Consider the following 24,646-nt stretch of genomic DNA (forward strand, 5'->3'; position numbering starts at 1 on the left):
CAGCCCCACTGCGTGTCTCAGTCACTTCTTGCCTCCTTGATTGCTGGATAGTAATCTCAAAGTAAAGAGCAAAAATCTCATCAAATTAAAGGAATTAAACTAATTTAAAGGGCAGGGTTGCGTTGATTGCAGTTAATTGTGATTCAATAAAGGTTGTTAAAATCGACTGTGTGGTTGGGTTGTATGGTACCGCTGGGTTGGGATGGCTCTGAGCCTGTGGGTGGACATTCCCATCCCCACACTGGGGATCGGAGCTCGAAGGTGATGGCTTCAGCCAGCAGTGGGTGTGCGCCCGGGGGGTGTTTCACAGCTGCTTGGCTGCCCGGGCTGTGGTCCTCATGGGAGGCCATCCAGGGACCTCACCACACCACAGGCTGCTGTGCAGCTCAAGGAACATTCTAACAAATCCCTCCTGAGCGATTCCTTCTCCCTCCCAGCTAGCTAGCTGGGGAATATACTGGCATACAACCGGTTTTGTCTTCAGACAACAAAAAGTGCAAACTTTGCAAACTTCAGACAACAAAAGTGCACAGTATCCCCAACCACCTCTTCTCATACATCTTCCTTTCCTCCCACCCACTTCCTTTTGGGGGTTTTCAGGCATTTTTGGAAGAAGTACCATCTCCAGCACCATTATCAGCACTTCCCTGGAAACCTATAACCTCTATCCTTCCCCTTCCACCCTGAACGCTGCTGGATTACACATTGGACCTTGATGGTGGTGTACGGCTGGACCCCTTCCAGCCGTGGTCACGTCAAAGGAGAAAACAGCTGTGCACAGCTGGAGCCCACCCAGCCCCACCGCTGAGCTGCACACCTCAGCACCTTCCAAGTCCACCGGTGGCAAGGGATGGCTCTGCTCCACAGCATCGCCCCAATGTGGACAGCAGCAGCAGTCAGGCGTTGGGGTTTCCAGCATTTCCAGCATTCACGGTCACAAGCTAGAACATAGGAAGTTCCATTCAAATATGAGGAGAAACTTCTTCCCGGTGAGGGTGGCAGAGCCCTGGAACAGGCTGCCCAGGGAGGTCGTGGAGTCCCCTTCTCTGGAGATCTTCAAGACCCGCTTGGATGCAGTCCTGAGTGATGTGCTCTGGGCAACCCTGCTTCAGCAGGGGAGTTGGACTAGATGATCTCTAGAGGTCCCTTCCAACTCTGACAATTCCATGATTCCGTGATTCCATGAAAGAGGAAGTTGAGCCACACAGTAGTATAGGGGTCTATTTAAAAGGCAAATGCTGAAGCATTAGGGCTGTAGAGTGGAAAAAAGAAATGGTAACCACACCTGGTTATGTACCAGCACATAAAAGAGGGAGGAGGAAAAGAGGGAGGACAAAAAGAGTCCTTTTGACCACTCACTCACATCTCAAAGATTTGGGGAACCCCCGGCGGAGCGCCCAGGTGGCTGTCAGGCCACTGTCCTGGGCCCCCACCACCCCCTGCACTGGGTCCCCACAAGGACCCAGCAGGTCCTTGGCGGTGGCAGGGCCCGCAGTGGGAGCCCCTCTCCACAGGCAGAGCAGGAGCAGGATCCACATGTGGCGACCGATGGCAGGGAAGGGAGGAGCAGGCAGTCCTTGGTGGATGGAAAAAATTAGTTTTTTAATAAGTACAATAGCAACCAGAGGCATAAAAATGAGTTACAAACAGCAAAATATATACATTTTCAAGAGATGTAAGTTCTTTACTTGCATAGAAAACCCACTGTAGAAGACGCCGGACAAGAAGTACAAGAACGCTTTCCACACCTGCCGCGACCCTGTCCATCAGGTATGACCACCTCGCGCCGGAGCGGCGGTGGGACCTCAAGCAGAGGGCAGCCCACCCAGTGCTCTCGAGGGGTGCCCTCCCTGGGGCCCGGCGAGCCGGCCGGGACCATAGCAGCACAGCCTGAAGATGAAGGCACGATTTACCAAGGAGCAAGGAGTGCAAGGAGGGAAAGGAAGGGAAGGAAAATGGTGGGTTTGGATTCAATTTCACAAAAATCCCATTTGGTCTCAAGCTAGCAGGTAGTCATTAAATAAGAAGGTTTATGCTAGAGATGTGGATAAAACAGGTTTTTCCAACTCATGAAGACTCTTGCAATTTCTGATGGTTGCTACGCTACACTGAGACAGGGAGGGGATGCACTGAGGGGTGCTGGGACTTGGGGGAGGAAGAAGAAGAGGGGATGAGGGAGACCAACAGCCAAGACACACCAGCAGAACCAGTTCGCTGGACATGGGACACCACCCCACCAGGACTTGGGGGGCACCAGAGCCAGGTCTGGGCTGGTTGCCCATGGCTCTGCGTAGGGCACAGGGACACGTCCCCATCTCTCACTTGGACCATAACTGCACTGGCAGGAGGAGGGGGAAGGGCTGCTCTGGCTCTCCCCCCCCCCCCCCCCTTCACACTGCTTTTCTGTTTCAGCTATTAAAAAAAAAAAAAAAGGCCCAGAGATGCCAGCATCTGAGGAACAACATGAGAGGTGGGAAACAGAAGCAAAGGACTCCTGTCCTCATGATGAGGTGAACCAGGTTTGAGAGTAGAGGATGTAATATGCTGCCTCCACCCACACCTAATCAAAGCCACGTTAAGTGGGGGTCCATGTCCCGAGAAGCATCACCAAAACGCAGCGTGAGGGGGAGTCTCCTGAGCTGATGTCCTCAAGGTGATTTTCAACCGATAACTAGTTTCTCCCCCCAGGACCCTGTAGCACCATTCCCACTCCACAGACACGGCACTGGTGGGTGGGACGTTAACTGGATGCAGAGGCCAAAATTAGAAAACATGAGCTAAAAAAGGCACTTTTATCTTTCCTCCTTCAACATCCCTACTGCTCCCTATAGGAAATCCCTTATAGATCTGTGTGTGTCCCTGATGTCCCTTTCCTGTGGGACACTAACAGAGAAGAACATAGGCTGGTAGAGAAGCAGGAGAGCTTCTTCCCTCACTATCACACTGCTGCACGGGGCAAAGACATTCAAGACCTCATGTCTAAAAGACATGAGAGGACACCTCAGTTCCCCCCAAATGCAGGGTATTTCCCTTTACCTAAAATGTTTTTATAAACACCAAGTTCCTCATGATTTTTTTTCTAAACTTATTTCTCATTGACAAAGTGGAGACATCCAGAAGGGATAGGAGATGGGACAACTGTTTGGAAATATGCCCTGGGTTTTAGCCAAACTGTGCTCCTAACAGTCACAGCACTCAGTTTGTTCCCAGTCTCTTTGCCAGAAAAAGGGACTGCTGTGGCAGAGGACAAGTTCAGGAGAGAATCTCATCCCTCCACAGTAGCCCTGAATGTCACACCATTAATATTTATTAAGATGCTTTTTTTGAGGCGGAAAAAAAAAAAAGAAAAAAAATCTTGCACAAATTCCATTTGGTATTGCTTCAATAAATAATAAAAACTTCATCTAGGTCTTTCACAATACCATGCTTTCATCCCCCCAAACTCCCTTCTCATACTTTTGAGAGGAAGCAATTATCTTTGGTCCATGTTAGAGGGGAGGGGGGGATGAAGTCAAGCACGTCCTATGGGGGAAAACTAGGAGCACATCTCCAATAATCTGCAAAAATTACTGGCAATTAAGCTAAGGGAGATGACAAGAATCAAAAAAAAAAAAACAACCCCCAATTGAAAACCAGTCTTAATTAAAACTACACTAAGCGGCACCGGGAGCACGCCAAGTGTTTGCAGTGTATAGGAATGCGGTGGGCAGTGTCACCTCTGCGTGACCTTGCTGGAGCAATTGCCACCTGCAGTGACACCTTCCTTGGGTGATGCGTATTCCTTCTACGTGCCCACCAACGTTCACCAGGAGCCGGCTGCAAAGTTAGCGTAAGGAAACCCCGCAGAATGCCGAGTACCAGTAGGACAGTGTTAAACCCCAGTAAGATTAAGAAGCAACACTCATTCTCTGCTAACTCTGGCTATCGAGGATAAATCAAAACCAGACAGACAGACATCTAAATTCGACAAGTCAAACAGAGGGAGCCAGTACCTCCACCAGCAGGGTGCTCACTCCTCCCTCTCTGCTTTGCTGGTGGAAATATCCCCGGTGCCTATCCTAGACCAGCTGCCTCCTTTCTGGGCTACAGAGTTCAGCCAGGCAGCTCCTGGTCCGTGTCCTACGTGCTAACGAACCGCAGACCCTGGGCGAAAGCGTCCCCCCACCAGCAGCTTGGCAACCTGGCCAACACTTGCCAATTCTCAGCTGTGCTGGCCACAGGAGAACGCTCCCGCCGGCCTGGCACCACCACCACCAGCCCACCGACGCCGCTCAGCCAAGCACCACCGATCTTGGATGGCCTCCCAAGCACAGAGGGTTAACATCTACCCCTGGAGATGTTTTGGTGCCCAAAGGAATTGCAACCAGGGCAAGCTGGCCCGTCTGCTGCATCCATAGCCTGGTATCCCACCTCTGCTAAGACCTAAGCACCAGCAGTTTTCATAATCCAGAGGCAGCATCTGTGGGATGAGTTAAAAAAGACACTTTTTCAACAAAACCCTTAGAGCTGGGCTAGTCTGGCCATTACACAGGGCTTATCATTTAGCCCTCCAAAAGGCAGTAGGAAGAAAAGATTAACCAGACTCCTTACAACTGCACACTTCTGGGAGCTGGGACCAATCTATCGGACAATTATAAACTTTCCTTAAAGTCCAAGTAAGAAAAGCTCAATAAAGCAGTTGTTGCAGGTCTGAAAAGGAGCTCATCAATCTCATCACTTCTAAGGCTTTCTCTGGAGATTTGCATTGCTTCTGCTAGTGCTGTACCTGCCTTCCGGATAAATACTCCCGAACGTTTTAATGCACCAAAAGTATGTTAAAAACCAACCTCCAGCTGAAAAGTAGTTATTAAAAAATATAAAACAAAACAAAAAACACCTGAAAGCTGCTCTTGACGTCTTCGCTTACTCATTTAACACCTGGACGGGAACATCTCGAGCGAGAAACTGCTCGATTTCTTCTTGGGTCATTATTGCAGACGCAGGAGCCGCTGGCACCGCTTCGGCCGGCCCTGGGCTCTCGCAGTTCAGGTTCGAAAAGGGGTTGAACCAACCCAAGGAGAAAGCGCCACCGAACGCCAGCTTCATTCCTTCCCAGCCGCTGATCTTCACCCAGGTTGGCTTCTGATTTTTAAGACGCTCAATACCCTGCAAGAAGAGGAGAGTTTTGGGTCGTCTCACGTTTTATAGCAGGTAAAACCGCTGTAGCACGTGCAAAACCGCCCATCTGCAGCCAGGGCGCTGCTCAGGTTTTAATGAACAATGAAGACAGATGTCCTGCGTTACTGAGAGCTTCATCCCCAAATTAAACAACAAAAACCTAAAACAAGACCAAAGGCACGGCCAATCTGAATCTCGGTGACTGACTTCGGTACCAGTTGCTATTGATCTCTATGGTAAAGAAAGAGACGGCTTCTAAAAAGCCATCCCTTTTGGAAACTTGGATCTCTTCTCCCAGTGCTTTTTGAATCCCTCCAGGGAGTAACAAAATACAATTACAACTCAAAACTTCACCTTGTTCGGGCACTTTTACAATAGTTCAGGTACAGGCAAAATACTGCAACTTTTTCCAGTGATTAGTAATTTACTACAGCCATACCCAGGCTTGTCACTAGTAGCTGACATATAAGAACAAGCTCACTCCGCACCAATTAAGAGCAAATATTTAAGAACACAACTTCCATTTAACAAATCGTCAAAGGCAAATCCCAACAGAAGCCGGATACCCGCAGGGACATGATGAAATCTGTACCGGTGGAAGTAGAGGCTTCAAAGCAGGACCGGAGCCTTGGTCAGTCGATATTCTGATTCATCCTCCCTCCAAGAACATCACTTTCAGTAGAGTAAACATTTTGATTGCACTTAAATAACAGGTCCCTCAAATTCAAGCAGTGATTATTATTTTTTTTTTCTGGTAATCTTCATGTGGAAATAAGGAACTGAGAATTTTTTATTTTTTTTTTCAAGGCTACCGCTAAGTAAAATAGGGCACGATTTATGTCCATAGTCTACACCACGTGAGAGGAGTCAGATCTATAGCTGTGTATATGCTCGTGATGCGAGTGACCAGGTAGAAACTCTGTTCTTAAGAGAAGCAAGGACACTGGGAACAAGTTTTGAGACCATCAAGGAAAGGAAAAATGAGCAAATTCAGTTAAAGCCATTTAAGAGAGCAGGTTTTTTCATCCAACAGCTGGATGAAAAATACACTTGTCATGTTCTAATTCCGAAGGTTTTCTTTCCCTAAGGACCCATAAAACATTTCAAAGCTTTGCGGGACACACACACACACACACACACACACACACAGAGGAATACAGGCAACAGCTCAGCGGCACCGCAGCTGCACTCCCAGTAAGCCTTATAAATAACACCACATTTGAATACAGCAGCAGCTTGGTTTTGCAGTATCGTTGAGTCAGCACGAGCAGCCCAGGCAGAAAACACACCACAAGCTGAAGAACTACGTGCAGAGCTTTGGTGAGCTTCATTCATGCCCCATTTCTCGTGCTGGGCTTAGGAGAAATTCCAGCAGCGAGTGTGCGGGAAGAAATAACGCAATAGCGAAGCCCAAGCCTTCGGGGTTGCAATCTCGGCGAAAAATTCAAGCCCTGAAGCGCAAACGTGCCTCTTGCATCCTCAAGCACAGGCAGCGCGTCCCTTTGCTTTGCTCCCAAGCTTGCAAATGCCCGGTTTCGAGTGCTCCAGGGAAAACTCCTCGTGGCCTCCAGCCCCTTGGGAGAAGGCACTGGGTCCATCCTGACCTCCCCGCGGGGCGAGCCGGGAGGGGGGCGGCACTTGAGCCTTTGGCAAAGCGTTCTAGCACTTCCATGTGCTTTTCCTGCCAGATACCGTGGTTTCCAGCGCCCTGCGGCCACGCAGCCGGGAGGCAGATGCTTCTGCAGCTTAAAGCAGAGGAGGATCTTTGGTTTTTGGCTGTTCCTCAGCAAACTGCAGAGGTTTCTAATGCGTTAGCTACGGATCATCTCCGCGGCTGCAGCACTTAACGGCGCTGAGTATCTAGAGAGAAGGCAAACAAGCAGCACGGGGCAGGAGGAGGAACAGACACCAAGCATTTAAACCCCTTCCCCGGCAGCACGAGCTTTAATCCTGCCTTCCATCACGCGCCTCATCCAGTTGGATCCATGCCGCCACCTAAATCAGGAATAAGGACCTCGAAACACTTCTGGGCAGCAAACCCTCTCTTCCCTCCCCGAAAAGCATCCTTCACCTCCTCTGAACGGTATCTGCTGCCCAAGGCGATAAGCAAGGTCAGGCTGAGGTTGCACTAATGCCGGATTAGGGAGCAGTTCATCAGAGCAGGCAGGGCCACACTTTCTCTCCCCCGGCCCGACCTCATGTAATCCCTTCCGGGCACATATCACAAATGAGAAGTTTTAAAAATTGCATCCTGGCCTAATTTTGGCTGCCTGCCCCACAGTCAGGAAGGCGTGAGGTTTTGCCCTAAAAAAAATAAAAAAAATTAGAGGGGACAGAAGGAACGCACAACCGTTGAAGAAATTTCATCGCTGTTTAATTAGATTTTTTTTATAAAATATAAATTTACCCCAAATCTCTCGCCATCATTTTAGAAAGCGAGAATTTTGTATTACCAATTAAAACTAACAGCTGATTCTCTTTCCTATCCTGCAGTTATTTGACTTTTTTTTTTTTAAAAAAAAAACAAGAAAAAAGAAAAAAACCAAAGGGATGCTGGGCTGCGTGGCTTGACCTGGAAGCAATCTGCAGGACAGATCTTGAGCGTTAGAAGAAAAGCATTAACTTCTTTTAATACACTTTTAAAATCCAAATGGAAAGAACAAACAGAAGAGGCAAGTATTGTAACGACCTCTCCATTAAGGGGAAGTGGACAGACAAAGTCACGATTAAGGCAGACTTTCCCTGCAGCAGATCCTTGAACTCGCTCCAGCTTGGAGCACCGCTTCGCTTTTCCCAAACCTCAGAAACACCCCGCCTCTGACCGAGTTTGTCCTTCAATCTCTCTCGGCCGGGCTGAACCAGAACTAGCACCCGAAATCAGGTAGTTCTACCCGAGGAAATACTTTCCACGAGCAAACTGGTGAAGTCTGCCTTTCTCGTGTTGACTCACATTTAGGATAATTCAAATTGCATCAAATTGCACCCCAAGCTGTACAGCGTGAGTAAAACTGAGGACCCACGGTTACCGAGACACACGCACGACAGGTACCGAGGGGCATTTCTGCAGGCTGTGGATGACGCCTCATTTAAAACGAGCACAGTTTGACTGAAAATATCAATACTACATAATGCTGTTTAACAACTTGCATTTGTTTGAAAGAAGAAAAACCGAGCAATTACACCTTTTTTCACAATTGGTCAAAATGCTAGAACAATGTAACCAGTCTTCCCCCCAAATTCATAGTGAATAAAGGTAAGTAAAATAAACCAAAAAGGAAAAGCGCACCAGGAAGTTACAATCAAAACAATTTTTACAGCAATGAACTGTCCTGAGTAACATGCTCTGACATGCTCTGGGCAATCCTGCTTCAGCAGGGGAGTTGGACTAGATGATCTTTATGGTCCCTTCCAACTCTAAAAATTCAGTGAAAATGCAGTGAAAATTCAGTACAGAGAGATGCAGTCATTTGTTAATTGCCCAAGTGACTAAAGCCTCTCCCCACAATCTCCTGTCAATCCTCCACAATCCTCCACAATCAATCTCCTGTTTGATTTTGCATCGAGACAGGTTTAGGGCCGGGTTCTCCACCTGTTCAAGTTACCACCTGCACATGCCTCTCCTGGCCAAAGATCCAGCCCTTAACTAGTAAGCTGGGAGCATTCTCTGAAAAATACCATTGCATGCTAAAATCAGAGCCACCTATTTATTTACAATAGCTTTCCACTATCAGCAGTATCAGCACTATTTAAAACAAAACCCAAACTTTTCTTCATTAAGGAAACGTGTTCACAAAAGCCACGTTTCCTTCGCGGAATCTTCCCACGAGCGCAGCCTGTGGCTGCCTCTGTGCAGTCCCGCAGCAGGGAACACGACGTGCTCCTCACCCCGAGCAAGCAGGGCTGCAGAAACCACCCGCTTAACGCAGCACAGCACCGACAGCCTCTTCCAAAGAGATGCAGTAACACCACGGATTAACAGATCAGTATATTGCCCATCAGCTCATTTTTAAACGTAGAAGTTGAACACTTAATTAACCTTTACATGCTTCCGCCTGCTTGTGTATTGAAGCGAAAGTTCGGAAAACCATTACAGTTTTTCCCGACGCTTAGAGAGAAAAATAATAACAGCAAACAAGTTTTTGGAAAAGTTTTATTGCATTTGTTTTCCATATGGAAGCATTGACAGATTGAAAAGATGCAGCATTCACATTACTTCCAAAGTGAGACATCCATTAAATTTCTCCTTCTCTGATTTCCCTCCCTTCCCCCATGGCTTTAAAGCAGTCTAAACAGGTCATTTCCCCCCCCCAAAAAAAACCCAACAAAAACCAAACCATTTTATTTTAAACCAAGGAAAGAAAAGATTCCTTGGAAGTCATGGACACAGCTGATTTGTGTTTTTCCTTTGTTCGCAATCACTTGATGAGCCCATGGGAGTCATGATCCAAAAATATAATAAAAAACCTGCTTGAACACAAGATGTCAGTTGTAGTTATGAATGGTTTAGCTCTACCCGTTTTTTGGAATGCCTTCTGTCCCTCCCGCCTTCATCACCACACAGTCCATAACAGTACGCATGCTCCTTACCATCAGTATTTCCCGATTTAAAATACTTACACATATATGCGTGTGTGTGTTTACACACATACACATGTATGCGTTAATATGAGGAAGGATTTACGAAGCTCTAACCAGGGCAATGCTAAGGATATAGAATCAATCACCCCGGTACACCTACACATCCCATCAATATTAGTCTTTACAGTAATCTGGGCATTCATGTCAGTTTTTCACGTTAACACTGTTTAGCAGGCGTTGCTCTAACAAGTCATTTACCAAGACAAACACGCACAAAACAAGATGATTCTGCTATTCTAAACACCTCAAAATTAGATTTCTTTCTTTCCTGCAAGTGTAAGGCATTTAATAATCCAAGGAGTCTTCTAAATCTGCCACAGTTACCCTAAGAGGGTAGCCATTTCCTGCGCACAAGGGAGGGAACAGACAAAATAACGCCAGAAAGACGGAATCAGTTCTGTGGCTGGAAGGAAAAAGGGGGGTGGGGAGGGAATTGGTGTTGGCAACATTTGTTTTAAGTACTTTAACTGTATGCGATCACCAGGTCAACTGGCTCTCTTGCTGTGCTGCGTTCTTGTCTTGCACCTTTCGGTAAGTGAAATGTTTGCTTCCCCGTTCAGGTTCACTTATGAAAGAGCAATGTGTTCCTTCAGGAAGTCCAAAGGTGTCTGTGTAGGGCTGTTGGCACTCGTATGTCTTCCACAGAGCTCATCACAGTCAGGAGACAGCATGAGAATCTACTCAGAAGAGGTGGGTCACAAAGGAGAAAGAGGATCCCCTTCACATTAGTTACGCCATACAGAAAAGCAGAGAGAAACAAAGGCCAGTAAAGTTAACAAGATTAAAAAAAATAGAAATACAAAACAAGAAAAAAAAAACAAGAAAAAAAAAAAAAAGAAAAGAAAAGCAGCAGCAGTTTCAGCCAGAGATATAGAATTATCTAAAATTGTGGAATACAGGGCTTTTTTTTCTCTGCAATTATCAGCCATTTAATAGACATAAAAAAGTTTGTTTTCCTTTTTGTTTTAAACATTCATGGAAAATTTATAACAGTAGTGCTGTATTATGTTTCTATTTTAGTGGAAATGCTGGTCAAGAATTCCTCAGACCACATACTGGTACGGGTCTGCTTTTCCTTGGTCTGGTGTTGCGAATGGGCTAAGCCATGCTATAGAGAACGGATGGCCAAATACTGCTTTCATGTTCATCCATTTTGTTTTTTTAGCCCATCTTCTCTCTTCCTTTTTCAACTGTTCTATTCCCTGAAAACAGAAATATCACATTTTCAGTCAAACACTCAGATTTCATAGTTCTGGATTTGGGGAAAGGTCTACTCTCAGTTACTCCTTATCCAAAGGATGGAGTAAGAAAATAAAAATGCATCTATGCTGCCTTTCCTTTTCTTCTCACTGTTTTATACTAAAAAAAAATATTAAGAAGAGAAGGTATTCCTTGGAAATAAAATTGCTTTCATTTTGTTCAGTCCTAGATATTTCATAAACATTTTAAGACCTGCCTTCCAATTGCCTCTGATGTCAATTAAAAAAACCCCACCACTTAAAGCCAAACAAAAAGTATGTGCTTTAATGGCTGAAGGCACTATGTGCTAACCAGGTGGAAAGTTTTAGGAGGAAACTGTTATAAGCTTGCAGACAAAAAAACCCAAACCCACAAACCCAAAGATAATCTCTGCAATGCTCCCACATTCACCAAGCAAGTTCAGGAAGTGCCCATGGCTCAGTGGAGCTGAGTCTACCTGGTGCCTCTTCACGCTTCATTAGAATCTCTGCTAAAACATGCACGGGCTGACAGCAGGGAGAAAGGGTTAAATAAGATACCGATTTGAGAGAAATCATTGGCATTGTTTAGTAAAGGTTAGAGGGAGAACAAAAACAAGCCATCAAGCAATCAGTTGAAATATTCAATAGTCAATTATTTAAAAAAAAAAAATAAAAAAAAAAATCAATTATCCGTATTGAGTCTAAAACCCAGAAAGTGAATTTGGTCTTTCAAGGAAAGCTACGCCTGGCTGCCACAGAAGCAAAATGAAGGAGTGCAGTCACCGGAGAGCATTACTTTTCCACAGGCAGCAGCAGCAGCAGGCAGATCACTCTGTTCTTTGACTCCAGATCTTTTGCAAGGTAAGCTTCTCCTGACCTACATGTCTCCCCCCGTGCTACCGATTAATGCACTGTAATACCTCTGTGTGTCTCAAATTCCTGGTTCTGGGAGCTCTGCAGAAAACAACGTGGGTCAACTGCAAGGGTTGCGATGACGCCAGGCAAATGTCACCTCTAGAGACAGCAGCAAAATACTAGGGTTCTGGGTCCCTTTAGGCAGAAAGGAACCATCCTGGTGGGACACCATACACAAGATGGAGAATTAGATCTCCCAGGGGCTGGGACTGGAAGAGGAAGGTGAGAAAGGGCAAGACACAGCCCCGCTTCTAAAATGTGAAGCAAAACACTGCATGAGACCACACCAGGAAGAACTTCATCTGGAAATATTCCTCTGCTCAAAAGAGATTGCCTGCCAGACACAGCTAGCTCAATGCTAGCAAATCAACAATGAGACCTTCCACAGAGCAAAAATCCTTACTGGTACATATTAAAAAAAGAAAACAAAAATTGAACCCCGCGGCCCACTATGTGGAGATCAAATTTCATTTTTTATTTTAGATTGTGACATTGTTCCTTCAACATCTAGGAGTTACCAGAATGTGAGGGGGAAGGGAAAAATCGGGGGACTTATTTGGGTGCCCAGCTGTAAATTCTTGATAAGTTTCAAAGACTGAGAAATTCAGTGATGATTTCATGGGCATCATTGCTAATTTACACGCTTATTGATAAACTCAAGCTCGGCAGGATCTTGTTGTTCTGTATGACACTCTACTTCTTCCTGGGGCTCTCCCCAGCAGAAAGAACAGCTGAAGTCTTCCTCTGAACACAGAAGAGCCACAGTGTGAACATCAGCCTCTTGCAGAAGCCAAGTATTTAAAAAAAAAGTACTGCAAAAAAGACTCGGGAGTGATGGGCTCTTACAGCCAGTCATAGCTCCCCAACGGCAGCAAAAATACCTATTCTAGCTTCAACTGGCCATGGGCAAACACGTGAAGGGGAGAGAAAACTAAAGGAGGTGGAGGAAGAAGTAAGAATTGTCACTCTTTTAACACTATCACTTCTCTTCAACCACTCCATTTAATTCAGATATCTGAGCATGCTTGGTGAAGGCCGGCAGTATTCACAAGCGTGGGAACTTCCCCAGGAGTCACCAGCTCCATCTTTACAGAAGTGGGCAAACGCAGGGACATAGGATAGACTGCAACACTCCGATGTAACCTCTACCTTTGAATTGAGAGGACATGGTGGCTTTGCAGCAGACCGTACCCGGCAGGTTTCCATGACCCTACTCCACTCCCTTCTCCCGCCCGCCCCGCCAGGAGTTTTTGAACTGTTTAACATGCAGCTAAAACTGGAAATCTTCTAGACTAAGAGAAGCGTGTGTGTGTGTAAATCGTGACACTCGGGCACACATAGCTGAAATTTCAGACAATACCAAAGTAAAAAGCACTTCATTAAAGGATAAAGGTTCTCAAATCCATAGGGACAAACACTCTGTAGAGAGTAATCCCAGTTACCAATGCCTACTTTATCAGAGGTGCTGTCAACGCAGCATCCCAGCTAACACACGGGTGTACTCTACTTCTCACAAATAACTTTCAGAGAGCACAATCCAGCGCTGTGCTAGCTCAGTTTATTGGATCTTTCCTCGAGGGGTACACATACGTCAACTCCCCGTGCGATGAGGTAAAACCCTGTAGCCCTTCGCTGTTTCTACAAACGGCGAGAGCGATGGGGTAAAGGAGAGAGCGTGTGAGACACCCACCGTTTCATCAGTGCAGATGGAGTGTACTTGGGTCCCAAACATAACAGAGGTGAAGATGAGAAATAGGAGAGCCTCGAAACACAAGAGGATGAGAAGAATCACTGTAGTTGGCGGAGAGAAGGAACTGCATTCTGTGAAGACAAAACAACTGAGTTGGAAGGGGCGAGATCAGGTAATGCAGCAGCTGCAAAACACTTGCTAAGCCACGAGTTTTCCACACTCAAACTGTCAAAATGAATTATAAGATCACCATTCTCAGAAAGTTGCTAAAAAAAGCAAAACTAAAAAAACCCACCCTGCAACACTTCAAGAATGCAGTGGGAACACCACTTCGGTGTTTCTGCAAGCACACTGGCTAGGACTCAACTCTACTCCATTTAACCTGTAGTTTCTCTCTTAAACCTTAATCTTAACAGATTTTTCCACAGTGACAAAATCCCACTAGAAATCTCAAGGCAATGGTCAGGACATCAGGATAATTATTTCTGTAGCACCAACATAAAACCAGAGTACGTTTCCTTTCATAACTGCTCTAAATCATAACTTAAAGGCCAGATTAAGCCAAATTTATCCTCATACTCTAGTGCAAACTCAGGCAAGAGCTGAAAAAAATCTGAGAAGGTAACTAGAAAAGAGAAGCACAAAAAGGAAGGAAAATGTTACAGGGCAAAAATCATGGTGTTGAATTGGGTGTTGTAAATGTCAGAACATCTCCAGATTTTTCTGAAATCCAAGAACGAATATCACCCCAAAATCCCTATTTCTCTCATGAGATGTTAAGCTTTAACAGATACACCACGATCAGGGGCTAACACAACCAGCACAAATCCAAGGCAGCTGGAACAAACAAGAGATCCACCTCTCATAACTGCTCTGCTCTGCCACCTCAACCTGGGCCAGGTGGGAAGGTGCTTCCCCCATAGAGACGGGCTCTGAGAAATCGGGAAAAGGGAACCCTTGTCTTTTGATGTATCTTGACCCTGTGGCCCTGGCCGCTGTAGTCAAATCCAGATCTTCTCAGTGACAGCCAGCAGCTGTTTTGCAAAGTTTCGAACTGCAGAACAACCTTGTCAAATTCAGTTCCTATGTGTAAATGTACCCACCCTCTGCAGTATTATAAACTAAACCAGGTCATTATATTGAATGACACAACTGAAATTCCAAGAAAAAAAAAGTTACTGCTCTTCCAAAAAAATCCACAAGCAGCACATAGATCTGTACACACATTTTTTGACAGCTTGCTGTTTGACTCAGCATTACCTAGAGGATTTCCTATATCCATTTGTTTAAAAACACATCTCAACTGGCTGAAAATGTACTCACTGGCTGCTCCAAAGCGAGGTCTGGATTTTTTTGTTTGGTTCGTTGGTTGTTTTGGAATGATTTTTTTTTTTTTTTTTTTGTGGAAAGGAATTGTTTGTTCTTGTGAGGGTGGATTTTTGGATTTGAGTTAGCATGTTTTCCTGGCAGTCTTGGAAGAATGATTCACATTACCCTTTTTAAAAAAAACATACACATTCTTCTTATCTTGCGTTGGCATTCTGGAAATTAGTGCTGTGTTCACATCAACAGTAGATTCTTACACACATACTATCTAGGTGTCTCTACATTTTAGCTTCTCCCTAGGCAGTATCAGGCTTAAGTTGATACAGGACTTTTCCGGGCAGAGATCCCACCAGGTCACAAAGAATTATGAAGTTCTAGGACTGATCATAAAAAAAATAAAATAAAATAGAGAGAGCACAGCAGAACCCTGATAGCATTCTTCTGAAACCAGCATAAAAGGAGTTGCCTTACAAGCAAACTACATTATAAGGTCCTATTCATAGGCTAATCTGGTATTTTAATTAGATACTTTGTTAGTACTCACTTGTCCAGTCTTCTTCAAAGCAATACAAGAAGTGAAATCCCACCATGATTAGAGCATGCAGGGAAATCAGTGCTATATACATCTGAAAAATAAAGGATGTAATAAACTTATCAGGGAAGTTTAAAGACAAAATGCTAAATCTTCCAAACACTTTATTTAAAGAAAAGTGTTAAGACTTCAAAAACAAACAAACAAAAAAAAAAAAAACACAACAAAAAAAACCCAAACCACAAACCGCTCCAAAAACCACCAAGCCCTCCCAGTCCCCCTAAACAAGCACCTTGAAGCTGGCAAATACCAAGACTACACAGACTCATTCTGGCCTAAGAGCTCTGAGTGCAGAGGAGGGAAACTGTTTAATTCAAAGCCAGCTGGACACAAAATCCAGCCTCCCGCGCCCCAGCACAGCCTTCCACACAGCTTACTGCCCTTATCTCCACTGAATACAGTGCAACTTTCAGACAGCAGCAGCTCTGAGGTATCATGTTGTCAAAGCTTACATCCTTGCTCTTGAGAGCACTATAGCTTCCCAGAGAAAGAACAGCTAATTTCTTTTAGCCACAAAAAACACTTTATCTATTTTCTAGCATGAGTTTCAGAAAAAATTATTTATTTTGGTTTTAATAAGTATTTTTTCCTGAGGCAGACACTGGCATGGAAAGTTTCTATCAAGCTTTAATACTTTGTACTTAATCCCTTTTGTTTTCAATTAGGTCTTAGCTGTGTAACGAAAAGCTTTAAATTGTAGGCCCCACTACACATACAGTACGATTTACCAAGACAGAGCTAAAAAGATGACTCTCCTCAACCTACAGACTCTGACAAAGGTCAGCAGATATTGGAAGTGAGAGAGATTTTGTTACAACAAACCCCTGTGGAAGCAGTAAGAGGTGACAGTAGAGTATTTTGGTTTTCCTTGCAAGTTGAGCACGCTACCATTCTTTCACCTCCCCAGGGCTCAAAGTGAATAACCAAGAACAAAACCAGCAACCTGTATTTTTTTTTCTTTCTCAACTACATTAAGCGTTTAATACAGCCTGCTTGAAAGTAGATGTCAGTTTTAACAGAAACAGAAATCCTTTTGATAGGATTAAAACACCTAGCTCACTCCTCATGGTGAAAAAACCCTTGCTCAAGCGAAAGAAATGGTATTCACTTTGTTCTGTAATCTACATCCTAACAAACCACACAGAACAGAAGTTTAGCAGCAAGCCTTTCCATTTAACTGAAAATCTCCCCCTTTTTACTTGGTAACATGAGAACATTCTTCCTTGAACCTACAGATGTCTCAACAGATTTATTAATAAAACAGAGCATCACTGACACTCAGCCTTGTAATGTTCACACTACTCCCACGGGATATTTACAGCTCGCTTTGATGAAACAGATTTCAACCCTTCCATAAATATGTAGTATTTGAGTTTGCACTCCTGTTTTCTTACTCATAATGCCACAGATATAGTACAAAAAGTCAAACACCTCCTCGATTTTCCAGTACAAAAATAAAACACTTGCAAATAAAAGGTGGACAATTCTTGCCAAGGGGGATGCTGACTTCCTACTCCTCGCTTAAGATGTGGCAACAGCTCTTATTTTATGATCCCACATGGGTACTCATACAACTACAACATTTAGGAATCCTTCACATGGCCTGGGACCCTACCAGCCACAGCATGCTGTAAAAGGATGGCCCACGCCTCAAAGAGCTCAATGAAAAACTGCTCGCGTTATGAAATAGCATACAAAACCCTGGGAAATACTCCCCCCGATGCCTTTTCCCGTTGTTATGCCGTGTGTTCCCCAATTAGCAAAACAAAAGTCTGCAACAGTTCCCTGTAAAGTTCTTCTGAAACTCAGGCAACTCACAGACTACACACAGCATTTCATCGCTGCCCACTGCCCAACCTCAAATACTGCTTGTAAAATACTTACTGTAAACAGTACAAAGTACTTCTGGTTATTCTCTCCTACACAGTTATTGACCCACGGGCAGTGATGGTCCATTTTCCGAATACACCTCTTGCAAACACTGAAAGAGTACAGGTCTTTATTTATAGCACATTTCATTCCAGGAATACAAGGTTTCACAGGGGTTTGGGGGACACAGAAATTAAAGGAAAGAAATCAGAGGTGAAATTTGAACCTAGATAAATTTGCTGGTCACCACATTTGTATTTGTGGTTTGCTCACTCTACCATGTCTGTTCAAAATGAAGCATACAATACCAAATCATCATTGTAAACAATTAATGCCATGTAAGATACATTAGCATAATATTCATATGAGTGGTTATGCCAAAATACAGTTTAAACAATACATTCAGGCAGATGGAAAAAATCTGATTTAGATTAGTTTTAACCTATTTGGTCTGTGAAAATGTCCACAGATTAAAAACAAACAAAACCCAGAAAGATATGAAAAGCAGTAATGGATAAAGGTATCTTTCAGAGTTGCTAATAACAGACTAAAGTTTATTTACTAACGTTAGTTGGTTGCTACTACTGGTAGCTACTGCCAGTAGCTGGTAACATTAGCTGCAAAAAAGACATTAAATAAAGCGTTAGAGAATATTCTTGACATCAAGGTAAGCCACATAAAACAGTTGTGGCAGTCAGTCAGGAAGACAGTACCACAATATACATTCAAGGTAAAATTAGATGTTAAAGCACTTCACAAAACCAGACTAATAAAATCAAAATTCAAATTCTTGCCAGCATGCAGACTGTGGCTACAAGTCAAATAATTAAAAGATTATTACTTTGTCTGAACATCATTCTCTTGCTTAGTCAGTAACTGCTTCAACTCGCATAATAAAGGAAGTCTTTTTCTCTGCCGCTTTCTCATATGATAGGAGACGAAAGGCAGTCTCCTGATACCACATTGCACAAACAAGCACAGAAATCAAATATGGAAAAAACACAAAACCCCAAACCAAACAAACAATAGACCCAGAAAGGAAACAGCCATTCCAGAACAATTCTGGCAGCACTGAAACAGAAAGGATCAAGGGCTCTGCTAATTTTATTTTTCTTCTTGTAACAAAAAATATTTTGACCTTAATATAAACAATAAACTTCAACGACCAAATGCTTAAGGGAAACTCAAACAAAAACATAAACACGTTCTTATGAGCACATATGAATAAATAATAGAAAACCTCTCCGTCAGAACAGCCTACATGGTGGGAGGGGGTGATCCCCAAGGATATGTGCCATGCCTGAAAAATATAATTTATGAGTTGCTATAGCCCTGATCCCAACGGAAAGGTTGGTCAGGCAGCCCCCAGCCTCCCAGCATGGGGCCAGATCAGGAGCTGCTTCTCCTCAGGCAAGGACAGGTACCCTATTACCCGCCAGCCCCAGCTGCAGTGGAAAACAGGCAAAGCCTCGTTTTTCTAGAATAAGCAGCTTGAAATTAATCTTGAGCTACACAGGGACTAAAATCAGCTGGCACAGTAAAAACAATTTCTCTCCCAGATAATGTCATACTTCATATGACAAATATGAATTACTGGTCTAAAAAAAAAAAAAAAAAAAGAAATAAAGGGGGGTGTGGGGAGGCAGGGCAAGTGGTGTAAAGCAGGAGGATGCCTCCCTGTGGTCTAATTTACTGCCTGCAGATGTACACACACTTCCCCTGGGCTCTGAAACAGGTAAGTACCCAAGCAACCTCTTCAATGGCTCCTAGCTCCTGTTTCCCCCAGAGGGACAACCTGGTGCATCCAAGCCAAAGCCAACCTCCATGAAGGAGGTAGCTAAGGCTGAGAGAAGAGGTTTTATTGCATGCATGTGTACCAGAAGCAGTTGGGTAAGAGGCAGAACATGGAACTAGCTGGTGGAAAAGGAAACACAGAAACTAAGACTGAAAACTATAGGCAGCAGGGCTTGCCCATACTCAGATACTCTTCCCCCTGCTCAACCACCCGGCTTCCAGATGCTGGCAGGAGTAGTCTGCTGGGCATGGGAGACTCACAAAACAGAATATGAATCAAAAAGCACCCTGGTCCCTCACGCATACAGCTAGCAGTACCCCCTGCTGATGCACAGGCACAGGCTTGATGTGTGAAAGTCCAATAAATCCCCTTACCCCACAAACGTTTGACTGAAGATTCTCAACAGTATCAGTGCTCAGTGGATCAATTTCCAAAATCTTAATGTCTAAAAAATTATCTTAAAGCATAGAAAAATAGGACCATGGAAATGAGGTTTTGTGTTTAGCCAAAGAGTCTTCTTCATTTACCTATGCTGTGAGTCATCAGGAAGACAGCATCTTAGATGCGAAGTTTCATTCATAATTGAAGAAGTGTCAGAGGGGATTTTACAGTAGCATTAATAAGTGATAGGCATGGTCACATTGCTCCTGCTGAATAACCAACTCCTGATTTTGATTAAAATAAAAAACTAACAAAAAAAACCCCCACAAACATTTGCAAACTAAAGCTCTGAAAACAAATATGAAAAATGCAAACACCAGAACAAGTTTCAGCTGTTGTTCAGCCCAGTCCCATGTATTCCCCTCCCCACAAGACCCCTGCATCAATCAGCAGTTGCCGTGATAACAAGCTTTCTCAGTATGTTTTGGTTTTTGAGTAGGTAAGGAAGGGACACCAGTGCAAACTTGTTAACTACTTAGTGGAAAGGAGGTTTACTTGGTTTAAAAGCAGAGGATAATTTTAGGAAGTAGTTTTGGGGTTTTTTTTTTGCTCACTGCCTTTAGTACTAAAAAGCTCACTACCAGTTACTCTCTTCAGGGAAGTTTATCCTACCAGAAAAAGGCCATGATGGATCAGTAGGAATACTGATCTATCACATAGCACAAAACTAAGTCACAGTACTCAATGAAAATGTGGAAGCTGGAACTCTTAAAAAAACTTAGATCAAGGCACACCCGATAATTGTTGAGGTCTTGATAACAGAGCAGCCCTCAGAAAAGACCTTACCTGCAGTGATGTGCTCTGTCAGGTTTGATGCTACAGCACTTTGGGCACTTGTAAACCACCTGTCCTGGCTTTAGCTGTAAACTCTCGATGAACTCCTTTGTGGCATTACCTTTGGGCACAGCACCCTGCAGAGAAAAAGAAAACAAACCAAACCAGGAAACTACCCTGCGTACATTACGAATACTAAGAACAATAGGATGACTTAAAACTAGGGGAGGGGAAGGGAGGGATGAGAAAGAAATAAAAACTTCCCTAAAATCACCAGTTTCAGGAAGAGCAAGAAGATTCAGAAAAGAAATTAAAATGAGGTCCTAATATACAGAACAACATACTTAAACATAATTTACATAATTTTGGTGGTTTTTGAGTTTTTTAAACATCAGTAAATCCTCACTTAAGCGTTTTCTTTAATCCCATAGTAACCTTAAAAGTCTTAACAACCCTCATCATTCTCTGCACATCTATCAACAAATTTATCATGCCAGTGTATTATATCACAAACTGGAAACAGCAGATGTTTTATTGCAGTAGAAGCAGCTACTTCTGAAGCATCATTGTGTACACTAAGGGTTGCTGGTAAACACCTCATGTATTTATAGCTATGCTTCCATTGTGTATTTGTTATTTAAATTAGGGTTTAACATTCAAACAGTAAACCCTAAGAATCCTCCCCACCTGAATAAGACTAGGTAAAACAGTCTTAGCTGTGCAATTTCCACTTTAAAATATGTGTCCTCAAACAGGCAACGTAATGCTGCTGCAGGAGCCCAAGTTGAAGATTTCCAGCCTTTCTAAGGCCATTAATTTGCTCAAAAAAACCCAAAGTCATGAAACGTGCTGTATGAAATCCATGCTGGTACACTGGCACAAATGCACCTCTGTGGATGTGAGACTTCTATACTGAAATAAAAGCAGGGATGTAATATTTTAACAGATTTCTGATGGAACAGTCTCTTTTTAACACATCAGTACAACCTCCCAACAGCAAGTAATGGGAATAATACACACCAATGAAAGAACTGCACATTAAACCAGTACTATAAGGCTTTCTTGCATAGTGTTTGGGTTTTTCCACAGTAACCTCCTAACAGGCCTCGCCAATTTAAAAATTACCAACTTCCACAAAATGCTACAAATGATGGTCTCTCTCTCTAGTATACTGCAAAGCTCAAAACCTCAGGAATGTTTTAGCAAGAACCCATAGGAAGCAGTCACTGGAAAGCATGACATTCACTATCAGTTCTGAAGAGGTCACGTTTTCAGTTATTTATAATAAGGGTTCCTATTTGTTTGCCTCGGAGGTGCTTTCTGTTTCACTCTGGTCCTAGATGTGCCCCTTGTTCTCCATGTCCCGGCAGCTTCCTTCATCCCTGACTCACACTGTCTGCCAGATGCTGCTGCATCCCCTCGCTTTATCTTCCCTCCTCCATTTTTTTAAAAATCTGATATCCTCACAAAAAACTCTACCAAGAATAAAACAAAAAATCCCACTGGCTCTCACCATCCACACACAAAAATCCCACCACACGCTAGGAATTAACATATCTTTTCCCAATTACTCTGCATAGAGATTATATCTGTTTCTGCAAGACTGCTTGCTCAGTCTGCTTCAGAAAACAGCTTTTGTTTCAAAAGAGTTCCTGCTAACTCTGCAAAATAATTTCAGTGAGCTGAAGGTCCCTAGGCATTAAAGCCATAACAAGAACCCCTACGTTATAAACTATATAACAAATTGCCACAACCCTGTCTTCCCGAGTCCAATGACCAAAAGTTTCAGTGCCTCAGCTACTGCTCACAGTTCTGCCCAGCATCGTGCAATGCATCAGACTTTACCATAAACTGTGAAATTAACCCAAATCAAGCTATTTCTGCAGTGCTGTGGCTTCTGGAAACTAAGAAACAAAGATTACGCTGAAGTTCTAATGGCACCTAACAAGGGTTCAAGTAGGAAAAGACATTTGGAAGGAATAATTAGAGTATCGGAGGCACACCACCATTTCCAAGAGCAAGAAGAACACTCAGGAGGAAGTGGGCAAGAGGAGTCTAAGCTTATTTTCCTTCCACTGACTAGCGGAGATGGGGTTTTGAACTGAATCTACTGTCCAGAGGTTATTAAAATAAACCATCACAGATAACTCAGAATAAGCATCATGGTACTAAACTGTAATTCCTTACTAGCTGAAAGATAAGAAATTAGCAGACCAGATCTCCATAGTACATGACTTTATGAGATATGTACAAAGGGGTCTTAGAACTCTGATGCGTCCCACCTGCCTAAGAACTGTCAGCTCTCAGCATGCTTACATAGTATTTATTTCAGCACGGTTCAATAAACTCAACTAAATCACTAGTTTGAGGGATGGTAACGTGGCTTTTCAAAACTACACATGCTCTGCTCTACTCTGCTGAAGCAATACTTGCCAAGGCAGACAACCAAAACCAGCTTTTCCAGCTTTCCTGTTTGTCAAGACACAACAAGCCACAAACACGCAATCTGCCATTGAGGAGAAAACAGAGTCGGGAAGAAACGGTCTCCTTCCCAGTGCAAAAAGAGAAGTCCTCGCTCACACAATGGGAATCTAAAGCTGCGTCCTTGACTTTGCATCTGACTTGAGTGGGATGAGAAATTAGCATACTACATCAGCAGCCTCACTCAGCAGGCTGACACACAAAAGTTATTTAAATCTGCCACTCACTCGGCGACTAAGTTACCCAACATCTAGCAGACAAGAAAAACACTGCCTGTTTCTTTCCCAGACATTGAGAGATAGATATATACTTACTGGATCTGTCAGCATAGCACGAAAATGTGAAGCCAAAGCCAGGAAAGCCAAGGTGTTGAACAGTGTGCCATTGATGACACTATAAACATAATCTCTCGATGGAACTAGCATGACAAGAAGGACTACAAAGTCGGCATAGAACACCAGCATCCAGGTAACGACAGCACATGCAATACCACAGCCATCTCGAATAAACCACATTGTTCCCAGGGAAGCGCGGCTAGGAGGTGGAACACACTTTTCTGGCTGGAGGTATTCAGGTTTCCTTTCAATATCTCTGAAGCGGTGGAGTGGAGTAATCATCATAGGCTTTTATGTCCATACTTGCATCTGAAAGAGAGTCAGAAACAGCATTGACTGCTTTGCAAGACATGCAGACCTCTGTTCACATAACGGCATGGCGATCACGTGGGAAACTCCACATTGCAGAAAGTGAGTTGAAAAGGCAAAAAAAAGTAAATAAATCAAACCCAAAACAAAGGATTTGGAAACCAGACTCCTGCGCCTATCAGAACACTTCTTACTCAGAAGACTCTCTAAGTGCTTTTAATATTTGCTTAATAACACATTAAATCCACCGGTGTGCCACCTCCACTCCCCCCAGAGGAAAGACAACAAGTGTTCTAACGAAGAGAACAGAAGTAGGTGCCAGCAGGAGCTGCCACAGCAGGGATGGGAGCAAGAGCTGGGCACTGTCACACGAGTTAAAATATAAAGACCTGGCACAGCCAGCAGCGTCCCTTTTCACCACACCAGACCCGGGAAAGGGAAGGGTCTCTCCTACAGATACTGGGAAGCTTAGCGAGTGGAAGAAGCTTCCTTTCTCCTTATCCATTGACTCACAGCATTGGGGTAAAACTGCAAAAACAAACCATTGTGAAGCTACATTGGCCGGAACTGCTGAAGAAGCAGCCTAGGCAAAGATCTCAACAGGAATTGCTAGTCTTGCCTGGAGGATGCTCTTCCCAAACAACAGCTGTATCCCACTCTCAACTCCTCCTTTGGCCTTATGTCCCTCTCAAGTCTTCTACTTTGCCGTGCTTCTCCCACTACCTTTGCTCCATCCCTCAATGGCATTCACTTTAGCATTCCTAGCCATGTCTGCTCCACTGCAATGGAGAAGGCACCTAATGTGCCGTTTGGTGCTGTTGCCCTGTCCTCTCTGTTTCTGCAGGCACTTTGCCCATCCAGAAGGTGAGGTCCATCTTGGGAGCCAGAAACTGTACTATTCCAGGTATGCACGGTGCTTACTGTAGTCTCAGCGTAACTCTCACCAAACGTGGGCATTTGAGAAAACAAAAAAAGGTGCTCATAAGACTTTGGCAAGGGATCAGTCAACCTGCCCCATGAGCATATACCACGCAACGTTAGAGCACACCTGGAATGCTACACTTTGAAAGAGGCCCTTTATACAGCCAACAACTTCTTCCAAAG

The 24,646-nt window shown here is 43.9% G+C and overlaps 1 protein-coding gene across 2 annotated transcripts; it reads right to left on the bottom strand.

Annotated features, from left to right (window-relative positions):
* Positions 1-1,582: 1,582 nt before the first annotated feature.
* On the bottom strand, positions 1,583-23,542 carry ZDHHC3 (zDHHC palmitoyltransferase 3). 2 transcript variants are annotated; one of them, XM_074150425.1, is made up of 6 exons: positions 23,213-23,518; positions 20,430-20,554; positions 17,423-17,519; positions 15,491-15,572; positions 13,621-13,751; positions 1,583-5,145 (listed from the first exon to the last, which is right to left on the bottom strand). In XM_074150425.1, the coding sequence occupies exons 1-6, from the start codon at positions 23,516-23,518 to the stop codon at positions 4,903-4,905; spliced, it is 984 nt and encodes a 327-aa protein (XP_074006526.1). In that variant the 3' UTR covers positions 1,583-4,902. The 2 variants fall into 2 exon arrangements, with proteins under 2 accessions (XP_074006526.1, XP_074006527.1); XM_074150426.1 differs by lacking the exon at positions 1,583-5,145 and adding an exon at positions 9,299-10,997 and having other exon boundaries at positions 23,213-23,542.
* Between the last annotated feature and the right edge of the window lie 1,104 nt (positions 23,543-24,646).

The sequence above is a fragment of the Numenius arquata genome, chromosome 7, assembly GCF_964106895.1.
Source record: "Numenius arquata chromosome 7, bNumArq3.hap1.1, whole genome shotgun sequence".
NCBI classification, from domain to species: domain Eukaryota; kingdom Metazoa; phylum Chordata; class Aves; order Charadriiformes; family Scolopacidae; genus Numenius; species Numenius arquata.